This window comes from Periplaneta americana, chromosome 7 (genome assembly GCF_040183065.1).
Source record: "Periplaneta americana isolate PAMFEO1 chromosome 7, P.americana_PAMFEO1_priV1, whole genome shotgun sequence".
NCBI classification, from domain to species: domain Eukaryota; kingdom Metazoa; phylum Arthropoda; class Insecta; order Blattodea; family Blattidae; genus Periplaneta; species Periplaneta americana.
In genome coordinates, this window is record NC_091123.1 from 349,487 (window position 1) to 370,663 (window position 21,177).

Here is a 21,177-nt window from a genome sequence, read left to right on the forward strand (position 1 = left end):
AGCACAAGACAATCTTGTTCCCAGTGCTTGAAGAGAATTTGTCCTACTCATTCAGATGTAATTTGTTTGAACTGTGTAGAAGAAATGCATAGGCCTACTCAGATAATTGAATCAGATGTAGATTAGACTCACGTGTGTAAAGTGTGAAATGCAAACATAAACATGAAAGTGCATCAATATCCTTCTTACAATACACAAAAACATCTGTAAAATATTACAAGTGAAGTGAGAATGATTGTTACATCCCTGAATTTTTTCATTGCTACACCCCTGAGTGAGGTATTCGGTTATCAAATATGACGTAAGTAAGGTCAGCAGTAGTGAACTTGCGTTTCCCGTGGGAGAGATTAAGAGAGATCAAGAGTTCAGATGACCTTCAAACATCGAGTGAGCAACAATGCTAGATAACCTACATAATTATGATGATAGTGAACTAACTCATAACTATGATGCAACAATAAATTATGACTCAAAGACACGACCAGTGTTGAAATATTATGCAAACATGTCACTTGAATGCAATTTGTGTACTATCCATTTCATTATTAATATTTATATTTAATACGTTCCGTTATGCGTACCATATCTATTCTTATTACTGTAATAACTGAAAACAATATATTTCTTAACATTTAAATCTAATTCCAATGTTTAAACCTTGTCTGTAAACAAAAACAAATGTGGATTACCATTGTAATCCAGGTGAGTACTGGCGTTACGGAATTTAACGGGAGTAACGAAGGGTTAATAATGCCTAATAGGATTTTCGAGCATAACATACATCGTATGTTCTCCCCTTCTAAACAGCAAAAAACTCTTCCTCCCATTTCTCATGAAATAATCGTTTTCTAACGCGTACACACTGCTTTGATAATGCCATTATGCCACCACTGATATTGCTTATGAAACTGATATAGAACCTGTCGACGCCTGGGAGCTGCGTGAGGGAGGAACGGGGACTGTGAAGATGTCACTCACAGCGATAAGCTCTGTGAAGGTCACTGAGGCATTATTTCTCAAGTGAGGCACGATGCCCATGTATGATATAGAGTAATACGGTATTCCAAATTTGGTGTGCAGGAAGGTTTTGAGGACACAAGCTTTCTCGTTTGAATTTTACGACAACTTATATTTTGTGGCAGGAATTGCTTGACTTTAACTAATAGCTACGTTTTGCATTGTTGAATTATGAAATTATATGATTTACAATTCTTACTTTCTCTTTGCATGAGCCATTTTCTAATAATCAAGACATGAAGTTCGTTACAGGGATGCAGATGACCTGGATTTACGTCATTCAACAACGTAATCACCAACCGCGATCAGATCATCACTTGAACTGTCTTATTTGTCTGTTATATGGAAAGGAAAATCAGATAAAAGTCAGATGCTGCATGGACTTGTGTTTTCCTACATTGCAACAGAATATAATATGCATTCACGATTTTCGCTTGTGTTTTATTGCAGGTGCCATTTTCGAACAAGGAACAGATGAAGTTCAAGCGGCGCTAGGTTTTGCGTTGTTGAACCACAATAAGAATGTGACCGCCCGTCGGTTCGAACTCCACTCGTATCTCAACGTCATCAGCACGGCAGACGCCTACAAGCTGTCCCACCTCAGTGAGTACACACATTTCTCACAATGACTTATGACTACTTCACTCCCTACGCCACAACACAGCAATTCTTACGTATAGCTCCGCGTGTGTGTTATGAAGTGACTTTAAACCTACAATATTACAGATCTTCAAATCAATATGTAACACCAGTTCTGCTAAATCCGGATAAATTAATTAATTAATGAACACACAGAAATCAGCTTCAATGTTGTCATGCTTTTGTTCTCTCCTCCTACCAGTTTGAGTGGACAGAGCTCTACATTGAGTGCAATCTACCGAAACGTCCTGTAAATTTAAATCTTGTTTTTAAGTGTAATCTACCGAAACGTCCTGTAAATTTAAATCTTATTTGTCGTCCTGTAAATTTAAATCTTATTTGTTTTTAAGTGTAATCTACCGAAACGTCCTGTAAATTTAAATTTTATTTATTTTTAAGTGTAATCTACCGAAACGTCCTGCAAATTTAAATCTTATTTGTTTTTAAGTGTAATCTACCGAAACTTCCTGTAAATTTAAATCTTGCTTTTAAGTGTAATCTACCGAAACGTCCTGTAAATTTAAATCTTATTTATTTTTAAGTGTAATCTACCGAAACGTCCTGTAAATTTAAATATTTGTCGTCCTGTAAATTTAAATCTTATTTGTTTTTAAGTGTAATCTACCGAAACTTCCTGTAAATTTAAATCTTATTTGTTTTCAAGTGTAATCTACCGAAACGTCCTGTAAATTTAAATCGTATTTGTTTTTTAGTGTAATCTACCGAAACGTCCTGTAAATTTAAATCTTATTTGTTTTTTAGTGTAATCTACCGAAACGTCCTGTAAATTTAAATCTTATTTGTTTTTAAGTGTAATCTACCGAAACGTCCTGTAAATTTAAATCGTATTTGTTTTTTAGTGTAATCTACCGAAACTTCCTGCAAATTTGAATCTTATTTGTTTTTAAGAGTAATCTACCGAAACGTCCTGTAAATTTAAATCTTATTTGTTTTTAAGTGTAATCTACCGAAACGTCCTGTAAATTTAAATCTTATTTGTTTTTAAGTGTAATCTACCGAAACTTCCTGCAAATTTAAATCTTATTTGTTTTTAAGAGTAATCTACCGAAACGTCCTGTAAATTTAAATCTTATTTGTTTTTAAGTGTAATCTACCGAAACGTCCTGTAAATTGAAATCTTATTTGTTTTTAAGTGTAATCTACCGAAACGTCCTGTAAATTTAAATCTTATATGTTTTTAATTGTAATCCACCGAAACGTCCTGTAAATTTAAATCTTATTTGTTTTTAAGTGTAATCTACCGAAACGTCCTGTAAATTTAAATCTTATTTGTTTTTAAGTGTAATCTACCGAAACGTCCTGTAAATTTAAATCTTATTTGTTTTTTAGTGTAATCTACCGAAACTTCCTGCAAATTTAAATCTTATTTGTTTTTAGTGTAATCTACCGAAACTTCCTGCAAATTTAAATCTTATTTGTTTTTAAGAGTAATCTACCGAAACGTCCTGTAAATTTAAATCTTATTTGTTTTTAAGTGTAATCTACCGAAACGTCCTGTAAATTGAAATCTTATTTGTTTTAAGTGTAATCTACCGAAACGTCCTGTAAATTTAAATCTTATTTGTTTTTAATTGTAATCCACCGAAACGTCCTGTAAATTTAAATCTTATTTGTTTTTAAGTGTAATCTACCGAAACGTCCTGTAAATTTAAATCTTATTTGTTTTTAAGTGTAATCTACCGAAACGTCCTGTAAATTGAAATCTTATTTAAGTGTAATCTACCGAAACGTCCTGTAAATTTAAATCTTATTTGTTTTTAATTGTAATCCACCGAAACGTCCTGTAAATTTAAATCTTATTTGTTTTTAAGTGTAATCTACCGAAACGTCCTGTAAATTTAAATCTTATTTGTTTTTAAGTGTAATCTACCGAAACGTCCTGTATATTTAAATCTTATTTGTTTTTTAGTGTAATCTACCGAAACTTCCTGCAAATTTAAATCTTATTTGTTTTTAAGTGTAATCTACCGAAACGTCCTGTATATTTAAATCTTATTTGTTTTTAAGTGTAATCTACCGAAACGTCCTGTAAATTTAAATCTTATTTGTTTTTAAGTGTAATCTACCGAAACGTCCTGTAAATTGAAATCTTATTTGTTTTTTAGTGTAATCTACCGAAACGTCCTGTAAATTTAAATCTTATTTGTTTTTAATGTTTCACACAATGTTGCTCTACCTTTCGATCCTTTCGAAGATGTCTGTACAAGCTGTCTAAGAATTCACAGTGGTTAGGTTCCTCAATATTGTTTAGACAGAAGTTTTGTACGTTGCTAAGAAATTGTATTGTTACCGACATCGTAAATCTCTTAAACATAAATTTCCATAAAAACTCCAAGAAGACATTTCAGTCATGTTCATAATCTTTGCAATATCTCCATCTTACAATTACATTTCCCATTATAAACAGATGTAAGAATTCTCTGGTAAAACAGAATCATAATTTACAACATGCATCTGCGATAAGGGGTGGAGTGGGGTTGGTGTGCGTAGGGAAGCGTGCGCGGAACAGAGCGTATTAAATTGTGAATTTACAATATTATGAACTATTCCTGCTACAGCCATATTTCCATCTTAACACGATTTTCTGTATCATATCTAAGAATTTGTGAATTTCAGTTGTGTTTAAACTGCAGCTATAAGATTAAAATCACTACAATCTAAACATTTACCATTTTCAACAGGATTTTGGAGTTCTTAAAATTATATCTTGCTGATATAGTCATTTTTATCCTGAACCTAAGAGTTCACAAATTTCAAAAGTGTTTCAGGGCGAGTTTATCTCCAATCACGTGTTTCCGCTCCAAGCAGCATTTTTGTCTTAACTAAGAAATGTATTTTGTACATCTAAGAACTTTAAGATTTGTTTAATGATGAATTGGAAATATTCCTGCTACAACTATCATTTTGATCCTGAAAATAATATATTTGCAAAATATTGACGTATTTAAACATTTAAGGGGAGGCAGAGGTGAATATTTCAAAGTCCACAAAATTTATCCGATTTGTTCGAAATTGATCATGGATACTAAGTATGTTATTAGTAATGGACATACCAAGTTTCAACTTTCTAAGTACAATAGTTCTGTAAATATTAATAATTTTATAAAACGTTATATCGTTTGACATAAAATGCTCCATGCACGATATGTAAGAAATTTTCAATATTTCTTTTTATTTATATATTCAGAGAAGGTATATAAATAATGATAAGTATTAGTTTATTATGGGAATAATATAGTAATACATTTATCTTGGTTTTAATTTCATACTTTTAAGGGAACAATATCAAAAACATCGGAATATCAAAATAAAGATAATAAAAATGGAAAAAACCAAATTTTCATTTTTTCTTCAGATTTGTTCGAAAATTTCACCTCTCCCTCCCCTTAAGTAGTACGTAACAGTGAATATTACAATCTTTGAAGGAATGTTAACGTCACAGGTAGTATTTTATCCTAATATGGCAAGCTTCACAAAAAAAGGGACAGTTTAGAAATTTCATTTTTTGTTCAATGATGAATTTTTAACATAAGTTTTCTGTACTCCTAATGTTCACATTCTAACAAAGATGTGTTCATTATTTTCACTAAACGGAAATCTCTACAAAGCGATCAAGAACTTGAAGATTTCAGCACACATGTCGGTTGTGACAGTTAACACCGTGCTTATACGCCTGCTCTCATTTGCCTCCACATTACGCATTTCCTCTCTTCACTCACGAACATTTCCAATCTAACTTGACTGTTGATTATTGTTCAATCGAGAATGTACCCTGGTTCTGTACGAACCGTTTGACAAGACTGCGAATATTCTATCGCTTCGCATTCCCCAGTTACACTGTCACGGAACTCATCAATTCGTGCCTCAACTTCCCCCTCCCGCGTATCGCTATATGACGTCACCAGCTACAAATCTAGGTCACTTTAGATACATCGATGCTTTGTCTGTCGATCGCCGTTTACTCCACTGGAACACGTCTGCAGTTCACAAACGATACTCGCGACAAAACTGGCCTGATGACGTGTGTCGACATCCTGGGATGGCACCCAGTACTGGACTGAACTCACACACGTAGTCACGTCAAAAAGAAACTTCTACGATTGAGCTGCATTCTTTTAACCATGAATTTGTTAACTTTATTATTTTTGCTCTACAGCGACTATTTCGACCATACAGAGTGATTCAGAAGTCCGGCGACATAGACAAACTCCGTAATAATGACCAATTATTGGTGAAGACTAGAAAGAGGGGAAAGTTGTTGCAAATATGTAGTTTTCAATCAGATGTGCTTGATTTTCAACGTAGAATAAGCTGATAAGGCTGTACACTAGTGCAACATTCTCGCCAATCCTAATGTTGCCAATTAGGTTTTTATAGTTCCAGTGGATTAGATACATAGGCTATTATTTAAAGGAGAAAGATAGCCGACATGCATAGATTAGCGATTATTTCACTTCTCACAGTGCAAAGAAACATTTCTTTACAAAGACAGCATAAGAACTCAGGACAAACTCATTCATGCCTGGCGGTTATCCCTGAACTTGCATGGCAATACTGCTAATTATCGTCATCACTTCATAGTGCACCATGGTGAATGTCCTCTTTTAAGAAGTCACTTCATAATTTTCATTTCAATTGATGGACCAAATGTGCTTCACCAAGCCGGCGTGCAAACCATCAGCCATGCTGGTGGTTGCTCTCTTACAAACGTTGCCGTTTCTAACATGAGAATGACCAGGCTGTTAAATAAATGATCAGCGGGTAGCAGTGTTATCAATAGTAGCAACAGAAGTAGCAATATCATTAAGAGTACCAGTAGTAGCAGCAGAAACAGTAGTAACAGTAATATTACTATCAGAATAGTAGGATAGTAGCAGCAATACTAGGCTAGTAGCAAAATTAATAGTACCAGAAGTAATAATAGTAGCACTAGTAGTAATTGCATTAATAGTAGTAACATTAGTACAACAGTAGTAGTAGCAGCGTAACAATAGTAAAAGTAGGACCATAATTGAACTGTTTACAAACAGTAACACTTATAGTAGCAGATGTAAATATATTAGGAGTAATAAAAGCAGCAGAAACAGTGGGTTATTAGCTGCTGCAGTAGTAGAAGTAGTAGTAGTAGCGGCAGGAGTAGTAGTAGTAGTAGTAGTAGCAGTAGTAGTTGTAGTAGCAACTTAGTAGCAGTAATAGTAGCAGTAGCAGCAGCAGTTAAAAAGCTGTAAAAAATAGGAGTAACAAACCAAGCGGCAGTAACAATAGTAGGTGTAACAATAGTGGGACTAGCAATACTATGAGAAACAGTAGGATATTAGCAGCAGTAAAAATAGTGGGAGTAACAATAGTATGAGAAACAGTAGGATATTAGCAGCAGTAAAAATAGTGGGAGTAACAATAGTATGAGAAACAGTAGGATATTAGCAGCAGTAAAAATAGTGGGAGTAACAATAGTATGAGAAACAGTAGGATATTAGCAGCAGTAACAATAGTGGGAGTAGCAATACTATGAGAAACAGTAGGAAAATACCAGCAGTAACAATAGTAGGTGTAACAATAGTAGGAGTAACAATAGTGGGACTAGCAAGACTATGAGAAACAGTAGGATATTAGCAGCAGTAACAATAGTAGGAGTAACAATAGTATGAGAAACAGTAGGATATTAGCAGCAGTAACAATAGTATGAGAAACAGTAGGATATTAGCAGCAGTAACAATAGTAGGAGTAACAATAGTATGAGAAACAGTAGGATATTAGCAGCAGTAACAATAGTAGGAGTAACAATAGTATGAGAATCAGTAGGATATTAGCAGCAGTAACAATAGTAGGAGTAACAATAGTATGAGAAACAGTAGGATATTAGCAGCAGTAACAATAGTATGAGAAACAGTAGGATATTAGCAGTAGTAACAATAGTAGGTGTAACAATAGTATGAGAAACAGTAGGATATTAGCATCAGTAACAATAGTAGGTGTAACAATAGTGGGACTAGCAATAGTAGGAGAAAGAGTAAGATATTAGCAGCAGTAACAATAGTGGGACTAGCAATAGTATGAGAAACAGCAGGATATTAGCAGCAGTAACAATAGTGGGACTAGCAATAGTATGAGAAACAGTAGGATATTAGCAGCAGTAAAAATAGTGGGAGTAACAATAGTATGAGAAACAGTAGGATATTAGCAGCAGTAAAAATAGTGGGAGTAACAATAGTATGAGAAACAGTAGGATATTAGCAGCAGTAACAATAGTGGGAGTAGCAATACTATGAGAAACAGTAGGAAAATACCAGCAGTAACAATAGTAGGTGTAACAATAGTAGGAGTAACAATAGTGGGACTAGCAAGACTATGAGAAACAGTAGGATATTAGCAGCAGTAACAATAGTAGGAGTAACAATAGTATGAGAAACAGTAGGATATTAGCAGCAGTAACAATAGTATGAGAAACAGTAGGATATTAGCAGCAGTAACAACAGTAGGAGTAACAATAGTATGAGAAACAGTAGGATATTAGCAGCAGTAACAATAGTAGGAGTAACAATAGTATGAGAATCAGTAGGATATTAGCAGCAGTAACAATAGTAGGAGTAACAATAGTATGAGAAACAGTAGGATATTAGCAGCAGTAACAATAGTATGAGAAACAGTAGGATATTAGCAGTAGTAACAATAGTAGGTGTAACAATAGTATGAGAAACAGTAGGATATTAGCATCAGTAACAATAGTAGGTGTAACAATAGTGGGACTAGCAATAGTAGGAGAAAGAGTAAGATATTAGCAGCAGTAACAATAGTGGGACTAGCAATAGTATGAGAAACAGTAGGATATTAGCAGCAGTAACAATAGTGGGACTAGCAATAGTATGAGAAACAGTAGGATATTAGCAGCAGTAACAATAGTGGGACTAGCAATAGTATGAGAAACAGTAGGAAATTAGCAGCAGTAACAATGGTAGGTGTAACAATATATGAGTAACAATAGTGGGACTAGTAATAGTATGAGAAACAGCAGGATATTAGCAGCGGTAACAATAGTGGGAGTAGCAATAGTATGAGAAACAGTAGGATATTAGCAGCAGTAACAATAGTAGGAGTAACAATAGGAGTAGCAATAGTATGAGGAACAGTAGGATATTAGCAGCAGTAACAATAGTGGGAGTAGCAATAGTATGAGAAACAGTAAGATATTAGCAGCAGTAACAATAGTGGGAGTAGCAATAGTATGAGAAACAGTAGGATATTAGCAGCAGTAACAATAGTGGGAGTAGCAATAGTATGAGAAACAGTAGGATATTAGCAGCAGTAACAATAGTAGGAGTAACAATAGTGGGAGTAGCAATAGTATGAGAAACAGTAGGATATTAACAGCAGTAACAATAGTGAGAGTAGCAATAGTATGAGAAACAGTAGGATATTAGCAGCAGTAACAATAGTGGGAGTAGCAATAGTATGAGAAACAGTAGGATATTATCAGCAGTAACAACAGTAGGAGTAACAATAGTGGGATTAGCAATAGTATGAGAAACAGTAGAATATTAACAGCAGTAACAATAGTGGGAGTAACAATAGTATGAGGAACAGTAGGATATTAACAGCAGTAACAATAGTGGGAGTAGCAATAGTATGAGAAACAGTAGGATATTAGTAGCGGTAACAATAGTAGGAGTAACAATAGTGGGAGTAGCAATAGTATGAGAAACAGTAGGATATTAGCAGCATTAACAATAGTAGGTGTAACAATAGTAGGAGTAACAATAGTGGGACTAGCAATAGTATGAGAAAGAGTAGGATATTAGCAGCAGTAACAATAGTATGTGTAACAATAGTAGGAGTAACAAAAGTGGGACTAGCAATAGTATGAGAAAGAGTAGGATATTAGCAGCAGTAACAATAGTAGGTGTAACAATAGTAGGAGTAACAATAGTGGGACTAGTAATAGTATGAGAAACAGTAGGATATTAGCAGCAGTAACAATAGTGGGAGTAGCAATAGTATGAGAAACAGTAGGATATTAGCAGCAGTAACAATAGTGGGACTAGCAATAGTATGAGAAACAGTAGGATATTAGCAGAAGTAACAATAGTGGGAGTAACAATAGTATGAGAAACAGTAGGATATTAGCAGCATTAACACTAGTGGGACTAGCAATAGTATGAGATAGAGTAGGATATTAGCAGCAGTAACAATAGTGGGAGTAACAATAGTATGAGAAACAGTAGGACATTAGCAGCAGTAACAATAGTGGGAGTAACAATAGTATGAGAAACAGTAGGACATTAGCAGCAGTAACAATAGTGGGAGTAGCAATAGTATGAGAAACAGTAGGATATTAGCATCAGTAACAATAGTAGGTGTAACAATAGTAGGAGTAACAATAGTGTCACTAGCAACAGTATGAGAAACAGTAGGATATTAGCAGCAGTAGCAATAGTAGGAGTAACAATAGTATGAGAAACAGTAGGATATTAGCAGCAGTAAAAATAGTGGGAGTAGCAATAGTATGAGAAACAGTGGGAAATTAGCAGCAGTAACTATAGTAGGTGTAACAATAGTAGGAGTAACAATAGTGGGACTAGCAAAGGTATGAGAAACAGTAGGATATTAGCAGCAGTAACAATAGTGGGACTAGCAATAGTATGAGAAGCAGTAGGATATTAGCAGCAGTAACAATAGTGGGAGTCGCAATAGTATGAGAAACAGTAGGATATTAGTAGCAGTAACAATAGTAGGAGTAACAATATTGGGAGTAGCAATAGTATGAGAAAGAGTAGGATATTAGCAGCAGTAACAATAGTAGGTGTAACAATAGTAGGAGTAACAATAGTGGGACTAGTAATAGTATGAGAAACAGTAGGATATTAGCAGCAGTAACAATAGTGGGAGTAGCAATAGTATGAGAAACAGTAGGATATTAGCAGCAGTAACAATAGTGGGACTATCAATAGTATGAGAAACAGTAGGATATTAGCAGAAGTAACAATAGTGGGAGTAACAATAGTATGAGAAACAGTAGGATATTAGCAGCATTAACAATAGTGGGACTAGCAATAGTATGAGAAACAGTAGGATATCAGCAGCAGTAACAATAGTGAGACTAGCAATAGTATGAGAAGCAGTAGGATATTAGCAGCAGTAACAATAGTGGGAGTAGCAATAGTATGAGAAACAGTAGGATATTAGTAGCAGTAACAATAGTAGGAGTAACAATAGTGGGAGTAGCAATAGTATGAGAAACAGTAGGATATTAGCAGCAGTAACAATAGTAGGTGTAACAATAGTAGGAGTAACAATAGTGGGACTAGCAATAGTATGAGAAATAGTAGGATATTAGCAGCAGTAACAATAGTAGGAGTAACAATAGTGGGAGTAGCAATAGTATGAGAAACAGTAGGATATTAGCAGCAGTAACAATAGTGGAAGTAACAACTGTATGAGAAACAGTAGGATATTAGCAGCAGTAACAATAGTAGGTGTAACAATAGTAGGACTAGCAATAGTATGAGAAACAGGATATTAGCAGCAGTAACAATAGTAGGAGTAACAATAGTGGGAGCAGCAATAGTATCAGAAACAGTAGGATATTAGCACCAGTAACAATAGTAGGTGTAACAATAGTAGGACTAGCAATAGTATGAGAAACAGTAGGATTTTAGCAGCAGTAACAATAGTAGGACTAGCAATAGTATGAGAAACAGTTGGATATTAGCAGCAGTAACAATAGTAGGTGTAACAATAGTAGGACTAGCAATAGTATGAGAAACAGTAGGATATTAGCAGCAGTAACAATAGTAGGAGTAACAATAGTGGGCGTAGCAATAGTATGAGAAACAGTAGGATATTAGCAGCAGTGACAATACTAGGTGTAACAATAGTAGGACTAGCAATAGTATGAGAAACAGTAGGATATTAGCAGCAGTAACAATAGTAGGAGTAACAATAGTGGGAGTAGCAATAGTACGAGAAAAGCTAGGATATTAGCAGCAGTAACAATAGTAGTTGTAACAATAGTAGGAGTAACAATAGTAGGAGTAACAATAGTGGGACTGGCAATAGTATGAGAAAGGGTAGGATATTAGTATCACTAACAATAGGTGTAACAATAGTAGGAGTAACAATAGTGGGACTAGCAATAGTATGAGAAAGGGTAGGATATTAGCATCAGTAAAAATAGTAGGTGTAACAATAGTAGGAGTAACAATAGTGGGACTAGCAATAGTATGAGAAAGAGTAGGATATTAGCAGCAGTAACAATAGTAGGTGTAACAATAGTAGGAGTAACAAAAGTGGGACTAGCAATAGTATGAGAAAGAGTAGGATATTAGCAGCAGTAACAATAGTAGGTGTAACAATAGTAGGAGTAACAATAGTGGGACTAGTAATAGTATGCGAAACAGTAGGATATTAGCAGCAGTAACAAAAGTGGGAGTAGCAATAGTATGAGAAACAGTGGGAAATTAGCAGCAGTAACTATAGTAGGTGTAACAATAGTAGGAGTAACAATAGTGGGACTAGCAATAGTATGAGAAACAGTAGGATATTAGCAGCAGTAACAATAGTGGGACTAGCAATAGTATGAGAAACAGTAGGATATTAGCAGCAGTAACAATAGTGGGAGTAGCAATAGTATGAGAAACAGTAGGATATTAGCAGCAGTAACAATAGTGGGACTAGCAATAGTATGAGAAACAGTAGGATATTAGCAGCAGCAACAATAGTGGGACTAGCAATTGTATGAGAAACAGTAGGATATTAGCAGCAGTAACAATAGTGGGAGTAGCAATAGTATGAGAAACAGTAGGATATTAACAGATGTAACAATAGTGGGACTAGCAATAGTATGAGAAACAGTAGCAAATTAGCAGCAGTAACAATAGTAGGTGTAACAATAGTGGGACTAGCAATTGTATGAGAAACAGTAGGATATTAGCAGCAGTAACAATAGGAGTAACAATAGGAGTAGCAATAGTATGAGAAACAGTAAGATAATAGCAGCAGTAACAATAGTGGGAGTAGCAATAGTATGAGAAACAGTAAGATATTAGCAGCAGTAACAATAGTAGGTGAAACAATAGTGGGACTAGCAATAGAATGAGAAACAGTAGGATATGAGCAGCAGTAACAATCGTGGGAGTAGCAATAGTATGAGAAACAGAAGGATATTAGCACCAGTAACAATAGTGGGACTAGCAATAGTATGAGAAACAGTAGGATATTAGCAGCAGTAACAATAGTGGGAGTAACAATTGTAGGAGTAACAATTGTAGGAGTAACAAAGGTGGGACTAGCAATAGTATGAGAAACAATAGGATATTAGCAGCAGTAACAATAGAGGGAGTAGCAATAGTATGAGAAACAGTAGGATATTAGCAGCAGTAACAATAGTGGGAGTAGCAATAGTATGAGAGAGTAGGATATTAGCAGCAGTAACAATAGTGGGAGTAGCAATATTAAGAGAAACAGTAGGATATTAGCAGCAGTACCAATAGTAGGTGTAACAATAGTATGAGTAACAATAGTGGGACTAGCAATAGTATGAGAAACAGGATATTAGCAGCAGTAACAATAGTAAGAGTAACAATAGTATGAGAAACAGTAGGATATTAGCAGCAGTACCAATAGTGGGAGTAGCAATAGTATGAGAAACAGTAGGATATTAGCAGCAGTAACAATAGTGGGAGTAGCAATAGTATGAGAAACAGTAGGATATTAGCAGCAGTAACAATAGTAGGTGTAACAATAGTGGGACTAGCAATAGTATGAGAAACAGTAGGATATTAGCAGCAGTAACAATAGTAGGAGTAACAATAGGAGTAGCAATAGTATGAGGAACAGTGGGATATTAGCAGCAGTAACAATAGTGGGAGTAGCAATAGTATGAGAAACAGTAAGATATTAGCAGCAGTAACAATAGTGGGAGTAGCAATAGCATGAGAAACAGTAGGATATTAGCAGCAGTGACAATAGTGGGAGTAGCAATAGTATGAGAAACAGTAGGATATTAGCAGCAGTAACAATAGTAGGAGTAACAATAGTGGGAGTATCAATAGTATGAGAAACAGTAGGATATTAACAGCAGTAACAATAGTGGGAGTAGCAATAGTATGAGAAACAGTAGGATATTAGCAGCAGTAACAATAGTGTGATAGCAATAGTATGAGAAACAGTAGGATATTAGCAGCAGTAACAATAGTGTGATAGCAATAGTATGAGAAACAGTAGGATATTAGCAGCAGTAACAATTGTAGGTGTAACAATAGCAGGAGTAACAATAGTGGGACTAGCAATAGTATGAGAAATAATAGGATATTACCAGCAGTAACAATAGTAGAAGTAACAATAGTGGGAGTAGGAATAGTATGAAACACAGTAGGATAATAGCAGCAGTAACAATAGTGGGAGTAGCAATTGTATGAGAAACAGTAGGATATTAGCAAGCAGTAACAATAGTAGGACTAGCAATAGTATGAGAAACAGTAGGATATTAGCAGCAGTAACAATAGTAGGTGTAACAATAGTAGGACTAGCAAAAGTATGAGAAACAGTAGGATATTAGCAACAGTAACAATAGTAGGAGTAACAATAGTGGGAGTAGCAACAGTATGAGAAACAGTAGGATATTAGCAGCAGTAATAATAATAGGTGTAACAATAGTAGGACTAGCAATAGTATGAGAAACAGTAGGATATTAGCAGCAGTAACAATATTAGGAGTAACAATATTGGGAGTAGCAATAGTATGAGAAAGAGTAGGATATTAGCAGCAGTAACAATAGTAGGTGTAACAATAGTAGGAGTAACAATGGTGGGACTAGCAATAGTATGAGAAAGGGTAGGTTATTAGCAGCAGAAACAATAGTAGGTGTAACAATAGCAGTAACATTAGTGGGACTAGCATTAGTATGAGAAAGAGTAGGATATTAGGAGCAGTAACAATAGTAGGTGTAACAATAGTGGGACTAGCAATAGTGTGAGAAAGAGTAGGATATTAGCAGCAGTAACAATAGGAGTAACAATAGTAGGAGTAACAATAGTGGGACTAGCAATAGTATGAGAAAGAGTAGGATATTAGCAGCAGTAACAATAGTAGGTGTAACAATAGTAGGAGTAACAATAGTGGGACTAGCAATAGTATGAGAAAGAGTAGGATATTAACAGCAGTAACAATAGTAGGTGTAACAACAGTAGGAGTAACAATAGTGGTACTAGCAATAGTATGAGAAAGAGTGTGTTATTAGCAGCAGTAACAATAGTAGGTGTAACAATAGGAGTAACAATAGTGGGACTAACAATAGTATGAGAAAGAGTAGGATATTAGCAGCAGTAACAATAGTAGGTGTAACAATATTAGGAGTAACAATAGTGGGACTAGCAATAGTATGAGAAAGGCTAGGATATTAGCAGCAGTAACAATAGTAGTTGTAACAATAGTAGGAGTAACAATAGTGGGACTAGCAGTAGTATGAGAAAGGGTAGGATATTAGCATCAGTAACAATAGTAGGTGTAACAATAGTACGAGTAAGTATAGTGGAACTAGCAATAGTATGAGTAAGAGTAGGATATTAGCAGCAGTAACAATAGTAGGTGTAACAATAGTAGGAGTAACAATAGTGGGACTAGCAATAGTAGGAGTAACAATGGTGGGACTAGCAATAGTATGAGAAAGAGTACGATATTAACAGCAGGAACACTAGTAGGTGTAACAATAGTAGAAGTAACAATAGTGGGACTAGCAATAGTATGAGAAAGAGTGTGATATTAGCAGCAGTAACAATCGTAGGAGTAACAATAGTGGGACTAGCAATAGTATGAGAAAGAGTAGGATATTAGCAGCAGTAACAATAGTAGGTGTAACAATATTAGGAGTAACAATAGTAGGACTAGCAATAGTATGAGAAAGGGTAGGATATTAGCAGCAGTAACAATAGTACGAGTAACAATAGTGGGACTAGCAATAGTATGAGAAAGGGTAGGATATTAGCATCAGTAACAATAGTAGGTGTAACAATAGTAGGAGTAACAATAGTGGGACTAGCAATAGTATGAGAAAGAGTAGGATATTAGCAGCAGTAACAATAGTAGGTGTAACAATATTAGGAGTAACAATAGTGGGACTAGCAATAGTATGAGAAAGGGTAGGATATTAGCAGCAGTATCAATAGTACGAGTAACAATAGTGGGACTAGCAATAGTATGAGAAGGGTAGGATATTAGCATCAGTAACAATAGTAGGTGTAACAATAGTAGGAGTAACAATAGTGGGACTAGCAACAGTATGAGAAAGAGTAGGATATTAGCAGCAGTAACAATAGTAGGTGTAACAATAGTAGGTGTAACAATAGTAGGAGTAACAATAGTGGGAGTAGCAATAGTATGAGAAAGAGTAGGATATTAGCAGCAGTAACAATAGTGGGAGTAGCAATAGTATGAGAAAGAGTAGGATATTAGCAGCAGTAACAATAGTGGGAGTAGCAATAGTATGAGAAAGTGTAGGATATTAGCAGCAGTAACAATAGTGGGAGTAGCAATTGTATGAGAAAGAGTAGGATATTAGCAGCAGTAACAATAGTAGGAGTAACAATAGTATGAGAAACAGTAGGATCTTAGCAGCAGTAACAATAGTAGGAGTAACAATAGTATGAGAAACAGTAGGATATTAGCAGCAGTAACAATAGTAGGTGTAACAATATTAGGAGTAACAATAGTAGGACTAGCAATAGTATGAGAAAGGGTAGGATATTAGCAGCAGTAACAATAGTACGAGTAACAATAGTGGGACTAGCAATAGTATGAGAAAGGGTAGGATATTAGCATCAGTAACAATAGTAGGTGTAACAATAGTAGGAGTAACAATAGTGGGACTAGCAATAGTATGAGAAAGAGTAGGATATTAGCAGCAGTAACAATAGTAGGTGTAACAATATTAGGAGTAACAATAGTGGGACTAGCAATAGTATGAGAAAGGGTAGGATATTAGCAGCAGTATCAATAGTACGAGTAACAATAGTGGGACTAGCAATAGTATGAGAAGGGTAGGATATTAGCATCAGTAACAATAGTAGGTGTAACAATAGTAGGAGTAACAATAGTGGGACTAGCAACAGTATGAGAAAGAGTAGGATATTAGCAGCAGTAACAATAGTAGGTGTAACAATAGTAGGTGTAACAATAGTAGGAGTAACAATAGTGGGAGTAGCAATAGTATGAGAAAGAGTAGGATATTAGCAGCAGTAACAATAGTGGGAGTAGCAATAGTATGAGAAAGAGTAGGATATTAGCAGCAGTAACAATAGTGGGAGTAGCAATAGTATGAGAAAGTGTAGGATATTAGCAGCAGTAACAATAGTGGGAGTAGCAATAGTATGAGAAAGAGTAGGATATTAGCAGCAGTAACAATAGTAGGAGTAACAATAGTATGAGAAACAGTAGGATCTTAGCAGCAGTAACAATAGTAGGAGTAACAATAGTATGAGAAACAGTAGGATATTAGCAGCAGTAACAATAGTAGGTGTAACAATAGTATGAGTAGCAATAGTATGAGAAAGAGTAGGATATTAGCAGCAGCAACAATAGTGGGAGTAGCAATAGTATGAGAAAGAGTAGGATATTAGCAGCAGTAGCAATATTAGATGTAACAATAGTAGCAGTAACAATAACAGCAGCAATAATAGCAGTGGTAACAATAGTAGGATTAACAATAGTAGCTGCAGTAATAATAGTAACAGCAGTAACAGTAGTCTTAGCGGTAATACTATGGTATTAGCAGTAGGGAACATTAGTAGTAGTAGTAGTAGTAGTAGTAGTAGTAGTAGTAGTAGTAGTAGTAGTAGTAGTAGTAGTAGTAGTAGTAGTGGTATTGGTGGTAATAATAGTCACCACACATGTTGCCTCAAGTCAATGCATTATTGGTACTTCGTAAATAAACAATAATGCATTGCTTTGTTTTATTATTCAATATTTCTTCATTGCGTTAGCACGTTGACGTACTAATATGTAATCCTCTTGGCGTCTAGTCGAGTGCCGTGTAGCATACACGGAAGAAAATACTGAGTGCTGCACCAATTAGTGTGGAAAGTTGTGACCGTGCGGCTTTGGTCCGTGAACTAGACAGAACCACGAACATCTCATTTCTGTGGGAGTTCTCGTAAGTTCGAATCAGTAACAGGTTAGGTTAGGTTAGTTTGAACTTTTGGTATGCTTTACAAAAAAAGGCACATCCTTATTCAATTTCCAGTAAATGCAAGCATGGTAACATAATTGTAAAGAAATTTCAATTATTTATTAAGCCTATTATTAGGGATTATTATTATTATTATTCGTAATTGTTCAACTCAATGCACTATTGCTACTTCTTTCCGAAATAGAACTAAAATAAGCTAATCTAAGCTAACATAACATTACCGGTTTGTTTTGGCTGGTTAGGTTAGGTTGTGAGAGGTTATGTTAGATTACAGTTGAAATTGTATCTCTTAGAAGAATTTGTCTATTGCCTTTCGAAAATCGAGCATATAATCATCATTTGAAAAAAAAAAATGAAAATCTTGGAGTGGACTGGTCGTCCTCCAGAATTATCAAAGAAGGTAGCAATGACGTAATACAATAATTACATACGCTACCTGCACTGATTCTCGGCCTTACGAAAACTCTCTATCTACCCATTCACGTAAAATTCCGTATCGTGTTATCCATTAGACCCAGGCATTGTTTGTTATTTTGGTTAAACTAGCGCTGAAGTAGTTCCATTCGGTAATTTCCTTTAAGACGTCAGTGTTTTACAAGGTATTTGACAAGATTAGTTCAGGGGATATCTGATGTGATTTCAATGATTTAAACAAAGCTTCAAGCAGTTTTGCTGTGAACGTGTTTGTTTACATCACCCATCTCCTATGGGATAAAAGATAATTTTCATGTCTCCCGAAATCGAACACAGGACAGTTTCATTTGTAGACGAAATGCTAATACTCGGTATTTTCCTAGTACCCGGTACTCGTTACTTATGTCAATTTTGGCCTAACTAATGTGGTTGTCATGGTAACGTATAATATGATAATACTATCTTTGTGATGACGGATAGGTTACACAGATACAGGTAAGTATACGTCAAGTTGGGTTAAGTTGGTTAATTCCCCCATAGACGTTTTTGGGGGGCGGAGCCCCCTAAAGCAAGAAAGAACACACAAAATATAACTCGTACCTTCAACTCAAATGTGATGGACCGGTTAATTACTATAAATTAATTGCATTTTAAATATCTACTTAACGGCAATAAATCACAAAGATAAACCATATTTATAACATTAATGAAGCTAGCTGTCATATCAAGTCAGACAGCTCAACATAGGCTATTTGCAGGCCGTAATGTAATGTTAATAATCATAATGACGCCATATTGATCTGAGTCTTCTGACATACCTTGACTGCCAGAATGCTGAAATGGTCATAATTCTGCATCCACCAGTCGTTCTATTACATAGTTTTACTCAAAAATGTTCACTCTTTTTATAGCACCAGAAAAAAACACAGAATTTCACAACTTAAATACCAAATTATGCGTTTTTACGCCACTACCAAATTGTCACCATAGAAACCACAAACCATGACGCAGCAACTATCTTCAGCTGTTTCCGGTATTCGATGCAAGGAACATGGAAAAAAGAAGAGGATTAGTATCTCTGGTTTTATAACTGTGTCCTGTACAAAAGTTTAAGTTACCATGGATTAGGAATTTAATTTTCTATGGTGCTTAAATTTAAATATAAATATGCATAAGGACAAACAATTATTTCTGCTACTCTCGAAGTTAATATAATATCCAGCACAACAGCTAATGATTTTATTGCATTTGGATCCTCGCATTTTTCGAATTCATTCAATATTATCATTATAATGATGATGTTAATAATCACTATCATCTATAATAATAATAATAATAATAATAATAATAATAATAATAATAATAATAATAATAATAATAAAATACACGAACGATTAGGGAAAAACACGGAAATTTTACTTGAAACAAGTAAAGCGATCGGTTTGGAAGTGAATCCGGAAAAGACAAAGTAAATGATTATGTCTCGTGACCAGAATATTGTACGAAATGGAAATATAAAAATTGGGGATTTATCCTTCGAAGAGGTGGAAAAATTCAAATATCTTGGAGCAACAGTAACAAATATATATGACACTCGGGAGGAAATTAAACGCAGAATAAATATGGGAAATGCGTGTTATTATTCGGTTGAGAAGCTTTTGTCTTCTAGTCTGCTGTCAAAAAATCTGAAAGTTAGAATTTATAGAACAGTTATATTACCGGTTGTTCTTTATAGTTGTGAAACTTGGACTCTCACTTTGAGAGAGGAACAGAGATTAAGGGTGTTTGAGAATAAGGTGCTTAGGAAAATATTTGGGGCTAAGAGGGATGAAGTTACAGGAGAATGGAGAAAGTTACACAACACAGAACTGCACGCATTGTATTCTTCACCTGACATAATTAGGAACATTAAATCCAGACGTTTGAGATGGGCAGGGCATGTAGCACGTATGGGCGAATCCAGAAATGCATATAGAGTGTTAGTTGGGAGACCGGAGGGAAAAAGACCTTTGGGGAGGCCGAGACGTAGATGGGAGAATAACATTAAAATGGATTTGAGGGAGGTGGGATATGATGACAGAGACTGGATTAATCTTGCTCAGGATAGGGACCAATGGCGGGCTTATGTGAGGGCGGCAATGAACCTTCGGGTTCCTTAAAAGCTATTTGTAAGTAATAATAATAATAGTAATAATAATAATAATAATAATAATAATAATAATAATAATAATAATAATGACAATGAACAACAGATTCTTGCGTTCCGTGCTTCTAATCGACTTTCGTGTTAATTTATCCCTTATTTACTTTTCTTTATTGCTTTTCATTCGTCTTCTTTCCAAGCCACAGGCGTAGTTCAGGCGGTAGCGCATTTCTCTGATAATCCGAAGATCTGCTCGGGCGTGGGTTCGATTCTCGCTTGGTTGGCTTTTTTCTGAGGTTTTACCCAACCGTAAGGCGAATGTCAGGTAATCTATGGCGAATTCTCGGCCTCATCTCACTAAACACCATCTTACTATCACCAGTTCCATCGACGCTAAAATATAACCTCATAGTTGATATAGCGTCGTGATATAACCAATTATAGTATATTACAGATGTATTGGGAAAGCAAGTACAGAAATAGGCCTATACAAATCACGGTTCAGACGATACCAACGATAAATTTTGCACCACAGAATCTGGAATGCACTGTAACAAATTCCTTCATTTTCCCTTTTTATTTCTTACTCTGCTACGTTGCTTAACGTACGCTCATTTTGTCTGCCTAAATACCGACCTACCCACAACTATTACTGTTTTCTATACCGATGTTTTATTTTTGTCCATGAACATTGTTCTTATATATTTCCTGTTATTTATTCATTTCTCACGCTTGCTATTTCTTTCTTCCATACTTTCCTAATCAT

General features: G+C 35.3%; 1 protein-coding gene across 4 annotated transcripts in view; it reads left to right on the top strand.

The window, feature by feature from the left end:
- Positions 1-21,177, top strand: part of LOC138702818 (glutamate receptor 1-like) — a 789,302-nt gene that overhangs the window by 176,934 nt on the left and 591,191 nt on the right. For all 4 annotated transcript variants that reach the window (XR_011332897.1, XR_011332898.1, XM_069830115.1 and 1 more), the window contains exon 2: positions 1,468-1,620. Coding sequence is in view for 2 of the 4 variants with exons in the window: in XM_069830115.1 (XP_069686216.1) it covers positions 1,468-1,620 (153 nt within the window). In the remaining 2 variants the exon portion in view is untranslated. The remainder of the gene's footprint in view (positions 1-1,467; positions 1,621-21,177) is intronic.